Raw genomic sequence first — 11,657 nt, 5'->3', positions numbered from 1 at the left:
TTTTTTTTTTTTTTAACGTTTCAGCATAAGCTGTAGTAAAAAGAAATCTGAAATCAGATGTTGACTTACTTAGGTATGCTCGGTGGAAAATTCTTAAGAACAGAGAATACTGGTCCCAGTGGTAGAAGCAGACCCCGACAGATACAAGGCTTTTGGACAAATGAACAACACAAGAAAAGATTCAGGATGGAGTCATGACTTTTTGAGTGAAATAGTTACCAGGTAAGAAGGCCAGTGCTGGCAGAACCTCCTGGTTTAGTCATCTAATGAGGTAACAGCTTTTATTTTTTTGGCCCAAATGAAGTACGCTGTAGGGGAAACTGCATATGGGCAGGAGCATGGACAAAACATTGATTTTTACACCAGCAATTTGCTGTTACCAAATTTTTGGTAGGGTCTACTGTATTATTTGGAAGGGAAAAGAAAAGCCAAAAAAAGCAGGTCCTCATCTGTGAAAGTCTTAGGATACAGAAAAAAATTGAAAACTGAAACTGATAGCAAATCAACTTGTAGGAAACAGAACAATTTCAAAAATAACCCTCTGCGTGAATAGTTAGCACTATGATTCCTTTATTTATTGATTTATTTTTCACGTAACTTAATTTTATATATTCTGGGCTTTCTTTTGTAGTTGCATTTATTTTCTTTTAAGGCTGTGTGGGAAAGTGCCTAAGGGGGTCTTAACTCTGTCTAAAGGAGAGGATGCTCACTACTGGTGAGGTTTTGTCCTTCACAAATTCAGCAAGATCACTCTTAGTGAAGTTGAATTTTCCTGTGTGTGTGTGTGAGTGTGAATTCTGTTCCTGTAGTCAACTTTAGGAAAATGAATACTGTAAGCAGAAAAATGCAGTTGTGTTCATGTTTTTTAAAAATGCCAGTTTGCAATTGCTGCAAACTGGATTATTGCATGTACTGAATAATTACCAGATAATTAAAGCTAACAACTAAAACGTTATTCCAAATTTTGCCTCATTTACCTCCTTTTTATGTCTGTGAATGAAAATGTAACCATTGCATTTTTGTAATTCCCACAATTCCCTCAAGGATGCAGGTTTTCCCAGGTGCTGTATGGAAATGCACAAGCTGAAAGGGGGCAAAAAAGAAAAGGGACATCTGTGGTGCACAGAGCAAAAAAACTTATCCACAGAATAAGCAATACAGCCAAATTATTAAAAAAAAGAGTAGACAGTGGCAAAACTAGACACTAACCTTTTAAAGAGCTCATTCCTTCCTCCTGTAGTAGTGCAATTAAGTGAAGTTTTACATTGCGAGCTGTACTGGGAAGTAACATCATTGAACAAAACCATTCTGACCAACCCGTACTTCTTTTTTTTTTTTTTTCTTTTCTTTACACCAAAAGGTGAGGATGGGGCTTTTTAAACCTGGTTAAATAACAGCACCACAGGATGTGAAAACACTGCCTCATAAATTATAACTGCTTCAAGCACTGGTTGAGAGAGCTCGTGTGTCATAGGGTTGCCCAACATCTGGTTGAGAATTCTTACTAGCAGAGCATTTAATCACATGCTTGACTTAAAATGCAAACATTACTACTGTTGTTGAATAGGTATGTGATTCCTTTTTGAGACTAATGGCAACATATAGCTTGGGCTTCAATCTGCAGCTGTAAAAAAAAAAAACCCCAAAAAAAACCAATCTATGTGATGTCTCAGTACAGTTGGACACAGCCAAGCCCCTCCTGGGATCTGGCGGCAGCGTAAGCGAAGGCTGGATTCTAAAAGCTCGTTCCCTTTAGTGGTTTTTATTTGTTAGCTTGAGGTTGTGGTTGTTTTCCCTTTCATTGAGAGAGGGTCCCTTGGAGATGTGTGTGTACCAGAACTGTAGATAGAATATCCTATGAGGATATGTACATCCTAAGAGGCTCGGTGTTTCTCCCTGTCTGCAGTTCCTCGCTACTGCTAAGTTTGGGGATGAGCAGCAGTTAAATCTAGAATTTTTTAAATGATGAAATGCAGTTGTAACTCTAGGGAAGCATTTAAAAGAGCAGCCTTCTTTTAAAAGCCATTAGCAATACAATTAAAGATAATGTTCTGAATATTCAAAGTAAGACATTTAAAAGTGGTTTTGGTGCTTCAGAAGGTGCTTGCTACTGAGATGGTGGTTCCAAACATTAGAATTCAATTACAAGTCATTCTGATGTGTGGGAATGAGTCGGCCTCGGCTCCCGTAGTGGAACAGCTATCTTCGCTCTGAACCTTGCTAGCTGAGCAAGGGCATTTATTCAAGAAATAATGTACTTGTAGGAAAAAAAAATAGGAATGTAGTGCTCGCTGTTTAGCAGCTAATTAAACATTTTTATGTGCAGCAGATGCTGTATGGCGTCAAACCCTCCCAACCTTTAAACTGTTTGTCACGCTGCCAGTGGATCAGTCTTTCCCTTTACAGGTGTTACTTTGCTGCAGAGTTTGCCTGTAATCTGAACTGGCCCCGTTTGCCTTACGTGGCTGAAATACCCATTCCATATCTTGATTTGGCTTTATGAACTTTCTTTGTGTATAGCAATATAATGGGTCATTTCTTGCTCTTTGGAGAGAGTTTTGCAAATCCCAGTTTAATAGTTCCTAGTTCACTCCATCTGTTGATACCTTGCCAGTATTCAAGGCTGCGCAGTAAATCTTTTTGCGCGACGTAAGAAAGCCCTTCCTCATCATCCATATAGGCTGAAATCTTAAACTGTATTCTATTCTGTAAATCATTTATCTCTGTGCTTTTTGAAAAGTGGCCTACCTTTCCCCTTGAGGCCATTGGTCTTGAATGTATTTATTTTTTTGGCCGAGCGCCATGAATGAATCATAGCCTGGAGCAGCCTACAGTCTGAACTCCTCGCTATTGTTAATATAAAATACTTTATGCAGTTGTTACAATGTTGTGCTATGTAAAACTTTTAAGAGAAGAGAGATTGATTTCAGACTTGTTAGTTGCTTTTGAAGTTCCTCAACGGTATGTGGAAATGATTTCTTCTGGTCGTACAGCTGTAATCCACTAAAATAACTGGTGATTGTTGCACGGGAAGTTGGTACATGGGAACAAGTTACTAACTCTTTGTCGTAATGAGGTGTGTCTGTTCTTTCATGAAAAATACGTCACTTTAGCTTTTCATTCCATTTGTAACTTTCCTGTTTATACCTTCCTGCTCCATTTCCATACTATTTTACCGTTTTATTGTTTCTCTTCTCGACTTAATTGTCAAGACTTTCGTTCTGTTCTTCAGACATCCCTCTTTTCTGGTTTGGCCGTTCTGCCATGGAAATTGTTTCATGCTCCATCCCCTTTTTTCCTGTGTAACAGTGCTTTCATTAAAGGCAACCGAGCAGATGATTTATTTCTTGATGTCTTAAAGGGCTTTTTTGTAATGAAGAGCCTGGACCCCATCAAATTACTAAGGATTTCCGTAGGTGAGTCAGCAGCATGGGCCTCACTGGCTCAGAGACCGACGGTGCCAGCGAAGTGTGTAATTCTGTCTCATGCTTCAGAGGGAATAGACTAGATGACACAGGATGAATGGGAAATCAAAATTTGACTGGATAAATAACCATAGATTCTGGTTTCCACTTCTCTTTACAGTCTTTAATCTCAGTATCGTGTCCCTTTATTAACTTGCCTACTGTTGTGAGCAGCCTGTTTGGCTGGCAGTATGATGTCTGGCTGTTTCTAAGCTTAAGATCTGGGGCGTGCACAGAACTGTACCACACAGGGTGCTGGCTTTCTCCAGCAGCATCTCTAAGACGTGTTCTTTATCACTTGCTCGTTTTCCTTTTTTCCAGGTATTTGGGTAGTGAGTTCCTCCAGGTGGCTGGCTATGTGACCCTTCAAATACAGGCTAGATTGAATACACCTGATGTTGGTTCCACTGCAGAGACTTTATTTCTCACCTGTGCTTCAGTGGGGTTTCTCTTTAGATTTGGTTGTCCTCCAATGCCAGGATATTTGACTAACAGATGGTGAGTAACAGCTGTGACCTTACCATAAACAAGGTGCCTGTAGGTAGCATGCAGCTGAACAAGCCTGATTACTTTCTCTTAGAGCTGGACTTCATAGTATCCCGTAGCTTCCTGATGTTTGCAACAAACTTCTCTGCCAAACTGGGAAGGTAAAGAAGGGTATGGAGGCCAGTATTCCTGGGTGGCTCAGGGAACCGAAGGGTAAGGTCCATGTTCTTTAAATTGATTGAGGAGGTAATGCTAGAGCCTGTTCCGACTTGGGAAACTTTAGAATAAACATAGCACTTGGTGAGTGTCCAGTAGAGGGGGATCCAAGCAGGGCTGTGACTCATGCCTTTTCCCAGCAATTAATTTAAAAATAGAATTGAAATTGAAATATGTTTTGAAGGTCAGAATGTCAGGTCAGTGTATGTCTGATAGGTTTTCATGGGTAAGGTGTTCACAGAGGACAAAGCATTCTTCATTTTCAAATTCATTTTTGCTGGCCATATATTCTGAATGTGTAGAAAAGGAATTTTCTTTGTGTTATCTACTGCAGGAAGAAGAGACATTACCTCTGTATAGCTATTTTCTGGTATATTTTTTGAGTAAACAGCTGCTCTGTCACTTTTGATAATGTGGTTTCGTAAAATTTTGCAGTGGCCTTATTTACCTGTTTTTCTAGATAAAAATCTACAGTGCAGTTGCTAACTGATCCTGAACTTAATGACTGCTTTAGGGAGAGGCTGTAATCATTTTACTCCTGCATGTTTTAACCTCTTACTCAGACTTGTTAAGTCAGAAATGTTAAGAAATGGATTAAGTTTTAGTACGTGAACAGGAAGCTCCAGACTATACATTCTGAAAATATTCACAAAAACTCCAGATATTTCAGTTACATCTTTAAGTCTAAGAATTTACATGTCATTTTTGTTTTAAGAATCCAGCATTCTGCCAAAACCTTTTCGTTAATGGTGGATGGCTATTTTGACAGTTATGCCCCTTTTTTTTTTTTTCTGAAAAGATGAAAGTCGTGCAGCTGCAAAGACCAATGTTCTGATCTGACAGACATTTCATGCAAGCGTAATAGCTATAGGGGGTTCTTCCCGGTTTGAAATTTGAATAGAATTTGATTCTGAGGAGTTTGCAACCATAAGGGACTGTCTTTAAAAAAAAAAAAAAGTCATAACACACTCTCTTGGTTCCTTCACTTGCCTTTGTTGTACTGTGAGACCTTCTTTGAAAGACTTGAGCCTGATGTTTAAGATGCCTCCCCTACTCAATTAAACAAGCTAAGTAGATAGTTCAGTTAAATATCTCATTTTGGCTTTATTGAATTAATTTCTATTGCTTCTCTTAAATGGAATCTATCTAGCTCTATGGTATACTTGGTAAATTTGAGAGGCTGTGTTCCCACACAGTGGATTATTTTTTTAATCTCTGCCTCCTGTGAAAGTTTCTCCAAACCTTTTTTAAAATTAGTAGTAAAGCATGAGAAGGAGGCACTCGGTGTTTTGGTTTTGTTTGTGGTTTTGGTTTTTTTCTTTTAATGTTGCCATCCTCAAGTTGTCTTGCTCTTACGCAGTGATGAAATGTCTGGCTTGCTCCCTGTAGACGATAGGAGCGAGAGCCAAAAAGTCAGTAGCTTCTTGGAAGGCTTCAAGAGGTGGTGCAGGAGAGAGGGAAGAGCTGATATAAAGCAGCTGACCACTGTCTGTCTTGTGATGTTGTCGCAGTGCTTCACGTGACAGTCTGGAGCAAGGCTTTTTAAATCCAAATTATTTTCACAATCTCTTTATTATTACTTTTTATGTCTTTGTTGCCTCCCATGTCTGGTATTGGGGTGTACATCCTAGATGATGAGGCTGTGCACATTCTGCACACTCATGGCTAACGCCGACCCTGCATCCTTGGTGTAGAAACTTGCCAAGTAGAAGACTGAGTCAGTAGCAATTTGACAGTTTGAAAGTGAGTTTGTACGGAGAGCAGTAGATGATGAAACTACATCACTGTGCTTTAAAATCTTATACATTTTTAAGTGGATTATATTTGAAGGTTGTACTTGCATGGGTGCTTTTTAAGCAAAGCATCCGTTTTCTTCCACTTTACTTTCTGTGGTTTAAAGAATGCGTCTCCTCTGTTCCTTGCCTAGTTTATTTGTGACTAATTTCAGCAGGATTCTCTTTCTGATATAAAAATGAAAATGAGTGTGCTACTTGTATTAAAAACAACACAAAAAACCCCACCCCGGAACACCAAACCCTTCTACCCTTCCAAGCTCACGACTAAACCCATCAGATTGCAGTCTGATGCTCCAACTGTATGAGCACAGCTGCCCCAGTGGTGCCTTCCAGCCCTGTCCCCAATAAACTCAGGGACTGCAGGCAGCAAGGCTGGGCTGGGCTGAAATCAGAGTGATAGGAGCACATCTGGAAACCTGGTGAGAGAACTGACCTTAGTCTAGAACTTGCCAGTCAGTAAGAATTTAAGGTCCAAAGAGGTTTAGGCAGTCTTTGGGTGTCCAGTTCCTTTGGGTAGGCATGTTACTTTTGTCCAGTGACCTACTGCTGGTGTCTTTGCTTCAGAAGAAATTCTGGTGACTAAATAACCTGCTCTTACAGCCTTGAAATGTATGTAAATTATGTAGTTTACAATGAGTTAGTACATAAACGTTTATAATAATTTCACATCTAATCACGAACTGCAACCTGTTCATGATTTTAATGATATCGGTTGCACTAGAGTTTCTCTTCTCCTGTGTGGAAGTCAGGATACAAATCTAATAGGGAGTTAAATCTATTATATGATTGTTTTTACTGTACAAGAAGAGGGGCAGAGTCAGAAAAAAAAAAGTATAATAAATAGGTTACTCTGAATATTTACCTACATCTGTGTATCACTGATTATACTGACCTTCCTTTTACACTGAGTTTGCCATTCAGAGTTTTGCTGTGAACCAGTTGTGGTCATTTTATCAGTGTTTAACAAAACTTAAACAAATTAAAACCAGTGGGTTATGGCCAAAGGGTGCTTTTAATTTGTTAAACTGACACTCCTTTTTTTTTTTTTTTTTTTTCTTTTTGCTCGGCTATCTTGTCTGTCTTCATCTTATGGGAACCTCCATAGGGTGGAATCTTCCTCTTCTCTAGAACAAAGCACGCAAAAAGTACCTGTGGTTAAATGTTCTGTGTGGTGTTCATATTTCTGTTTGACTCTGAAAGTATCTCATTGTTTGCTTGAAGATTATGCTGCTGTTATGACCCTGCTCCAACTGAAATTATACTGTCTCTTTTAATCTTCCTTTGGATGATGGGGCAGACAATTACGAAGAGGGCAAGCTTTGTCTTGAAGCAGGTAATAAATAACCATCTCCATTGACTTACAGTTTGGATCAACTTGTCTGTCTGGAATTACTGCAATTTAACACATTATGGTCTAATGAAATAATAAACTATCTTCAAAAAAATTTAAAGTGTCTTTTTAAATCTTACGTGCTATGGTATTTTTAATTTGGGTTTTTATATAAGACAGGTTTGAGGTGCAGTGCAAATGAATCTAAACTTTTGTAGAGAAAAGTTTTGTATTCAGAGTTCAGCAGTGTTAACATTGAAGAAAAGATATTTGCTTGGGAGGCTATGTAATTTGCTTTTGATAAAATGTATTTTGAGATATGATTTTAAAAGCCGCTCTTATTTGGTGTAAAATTAGCCTATTTTATTAAAAGAAGATGTGGATAGATGGTGTGTATTGTAATTGTACTGACAGATATTGTGAAGGAATGAGTTGCCTTATTAAGCCTGTGACATATAGTGGTGCTTTGTGATAGTTTTGGAAAAAAGTGTTTGCTTTTGGCACAAACTTAATGATCTTTGTACAGAGTTAGGTATATCTTGGGCTTCTCTTCAGACTTAAGGCAACTTGATGCGTTTCTCTTGTGACAGAAGTATCTGTATTGTTGCTATTTGAAAAACAAACGTGAGATTGAAGTAAGAAATTGGAAGAACTGGGATAAATTCCGCTTTTCCACTAAGTAAATGCCAGCTGGCAAATCACCCCCTTAGATGGGCACCTAAAGAATAAAGAACCCTCCTCTTTGTAGCTTTACACTTGTATTGTTGATTGAGGCACACACAACATGTGCCCCCTGCTGCTAGTCTTGCAAGCTGAAATCATTTGAAAATCATTTAACAAAACAGGTTTGAGTCCCTTTCCACACCGAGCATCCACCTCTAGTTAACCCTGAAGTTTTTCTCAATAGTGAGGCATAGAACTGCTGTGGCCCACATGCAGGGAGATGCTTGCCCATGGCGTTTTTAACCAACTGTTATTATAGTGGAAATGTTTTATTTTCTTAGTTGGGCATGGAACAGATGTCAGGCTTTATTTCAATAATAATTACAAGATTAATGATTGAGTAGGGTCTGTAGAACTAGGCCATCAGATCTCCCTATAGACTGCAACTGCACTTCATATAATACCTTCTTTTTCCCCCCCTTCTGCTTTCAGATCCTTTCCCTCCTCTATATTTAAACATAATAAATAAATAAATCTTAAAGCAAGTTGTGAAACGGTGCTAACCGTTCAAAGAAACTTCTCAAACTGTGCCCAGAAATGACCTAGCAGCTTTTGTTGCTCATGACATCTTGGTGTCTTTCTGTGAAGCTGCACGAACACGTTGTTCTGCAGCGTGTTCAGAGGGCCCAGGGGATGGATGGATGGATGGATGGATGGATGGATGGATGGATGGATGGATGGAGGCTGTCACACACATTCAGGGGAGCAAATCTTTGTTCGACAAGCGTCCTTCCAAGCAGAAAAGGTTGTTCCCAATCCTGGCTCCCTCATACAGTAGTTAAATCTTCTGTTGCATTCGCTAGACTGTGTGGAGAATGTCGCTAATTTTTCAGCCATTAATATCCGTATGGAACAGGGGTGGCAGCTGGAGTCTGCCCCAGGATTGGAATCATACCTTAGGTGTGCTCTACCTGGGTGCCTGAGTTTGGGCCGAAACCCTACTTTTGATTTAGTTCAGGTACGAACCCTCAGCTCTCTTGGCCGGTTCTTGTGTTTCAGCAAAGTCTCTTTTTGCTGGTATCTGAGTCAGCACAGAGCCTTGGATATAGTTCGGTTATAAAGTACATGCAAAGGGAAAACTAAATTTTAACACCCAAGCAACCCAAAAATATGGTTCATCAAATAAGACTGGGTTTGCTTCGCTAATTTGTGAATTTGCCTTTTGAACAGCTTGGCTATGTATATTACCATGTGTTGAGTTCAGCAGCTTCAACAAGGCTCTTTTATGGTGCGTTAGCTGCTCTCATTTGGGTTTGAAGATTCCAAATGTCTAACAATTTGTGCTTTATTTGTTGTTGTTGTTGTAACAAACATTGACACCTAACTTCAGTGGGGAGAGTCTCTCTGTACTAGCGATGTTTGTACATGAATGCACAGGGTCATCCTTCCCAGAATGCTGATGTTCTCTCAGTCTCTTGAGATGTTTAATAAATATCCTGTTCTAAAACATTTGCTGGGGGCTGTACTAGTGTATCCAAAGGATCAAAAGGTGTTTTGACCGCTCCTTTTTCTAGCTCCTCCTTGTCCCAGGAGCTCTGTCTCTTTAAACAAAGAACCCTTCCTACCTCTTCCCCTCCAGCAGTTACAAACAGGAGTGGCATGCTTTTTTCTTGAAGATACATATTTAAAAGGTTTGTAATTAGTTTGCAGCAATTCATTCTCATGATACCTACCAATGTCTGTTTCAGATCTCTCTTTCTCAGTGCCTGTGGTTTTGTTTTCCATATTCTGTAGTAGTTTTCTTGCCCCGTATTTTTTTTCTTCTCAAATAATTTTTACATTACTATTTTGACTACTGTTTTTCCAAATATTAGATCATCAAACTCCTGTTCTGCTTGCTGCTAACGAAAATATTTTCCAGTAGTCTATTATTACAATATCAACTTTAAAAAATATATAAATAATACCATACATTGTTATAAATGTCATAGATGAAGAGTTTAAGAAACGTATAAAACAGTGTTTATTGTAGAATCATAGAATCATCTAGGTTGGAAGGGACCTTCAAGATCATCTAGTCCAACCATCAACCTAACTGACAAAAAACCATCACTAGACCGTGTCTTTAAGCGCTGTGTCAACCTGTCTTTTGAACGCCTCCAGGGATGGTGCCTCAACCCCTTCCCTGGGCAGCCCATTCCAAAGCTTGATAACCCTTTCAGAGTAAAAAATCTTCCTAATATCCAACCTGAACCTCCCCTGGTGCAACTTGAGGCCGTTTCCTCTAGTCCTGTCGCCTGTGACTTGGGAGAAGAGACCGATCCCCCCCTCCCTACAACCTCCCTTCAGGGAGCTGTAGAGAGCAGTAAGGTCCCCCCTAGTTTATGGTTTATGGTTGTTATTAGACTATATGCCTCTCGGTTTTTTAGCAACTGAAATCTATTAGATATACCAGTGTGTTGAGTCTAAATCTGGATTTCATTTAGTGTTTGGAATGCATTTTTGGCTAGCTTTTGATGGCCCTGAGATCCCATGACCTGTCCTCGCAAGGATATGAAAAAACTTCCAATATTGGTTATTCCTGAGTGGTTTGGATAGATGTCTTTTTTTTTTTTTTAAATTGGATCTGGACAGCACAGACCCTTCCTGGGCCTGAACCTTTGAAGGAATCCCAGTGCAGGGTGTGTGGATGTGTCCCCAGCCCTTCCCTTCGGCGCAGCCTCCCACGCCGCTTGGCTGGGCTGCTCCAGCTGCTCCCTCCCCTGTTTCATACAGAAATCTTCCTCGTTTTGGGGATTTAAAATAAACCTTGCTGTGTCTTGGTACTTTTTTTTTTTTTTTTTTGAGAAAACACAGTTGTGCTGCCATTTACATACTTAGCCTTTTATTTTATTAGCATATGTCTGCCACATTGATAGGAAAATACCAAATACCATGAGCAGAATTGTACCGAGAGGCTTTGTATTTCTGTGGCCCTGTGCTCTTCGCAGGTCCCACCACAAATCTGCAGCCCTAGGGCTTTACTGGGGGGGGCTGAGGTTGATTTGTTGTCCCTTTCTTTCCCTTTGGAATGGATTCGGAGAGCGGCCTGAAGTGACCTCAGTTCCTTGTGGCCTTTGTAAAGGTAAAATGTAGCATTATGGGACCTGATTCCCCAGAAGGTGACTCATGTTCAGTGTGGGCACCAGAGCAGGAGTCCAGTGCTTTTCCATGTCCTCCTGCTAATTAATTACAATTAATTTATGCAAGATAAATTGCCTGTGGCATAAAACAGCATTGCCAGGTTCTTCAGGGGAGGTTGGTAAAGCCCTGGCTCGGCTTCCGGGAAGCGGTGGTTTCATGTGTACGAGCGTGGCCTGTGATAGCTTAATTTCATAGAATCATAGAATGGTTAGAGCTGGGAGGGACCTTAAAGATCATCGAGTTCCAACCCCTTGCTGTGGGCAGGGACACCTCCCACCACACCAGGTTGCTCCAAGTCCACTCCAACCTGGCCTTGAACCCCTCCAGGGATGGGGCAGCCACAGCTTCTCTGGGCAACCTGGGCCAGGGTCTCACCACCCTCACAGCAAAGAATTTGATGAAATCACTCAAAAGGGGCAAAGTAATTCAGGGAGACGTGCTCCTAAATTGCTTAGTCCTGAAAATGTCAAGCTCGGAGTGTCGGTGGGGGTGAGGGAGGATGTGCTGGTGCAGGGAGGC

The 11,657-nt window shown here is 40.3% G+C and overlaps 1 protein-coding gene across 1 annotated transcript in view; it reads left to right on the top strand.

Moving 5' to 3' along the window:
* Window positions 1-160: 160 nt before the first annotated feature.
* The window catches only part of VGLL4 (vestigial like family member 4), a 105,704-nt gene continuing 94,207 nt past the window's right edge, over window positions 161-11,657 (top strand). Inside the window, exon 1 of the mRNA XM_074152483.1 lies at window positions 161-222. Within this exon, the coding sequence (XP_074008584.1) occupies window positions 161-222 (62 nt within the window). The remainder of the gene's footprint in view (window positions 223-11,657) is intronic.

The sequence above is a fragment of the Numenius arquata genome, chromosome 8 (genome assembly GCF_964106895.1).
Source record: "Numenius arquata chromosome 8, bNumArq3.hap1.1, whole genome shotgun sequence".
Lineage (NCBI taxonomy): Eukaryota > Metazoa > Chordata > Aves > Charadriiformes > Scolopacidae > Numenius > Numenius arquata.
Note: the sequence above shows the minus strand (reverse complement) of the source record. Positions and strands in the feature narration are given on the sequence as shown.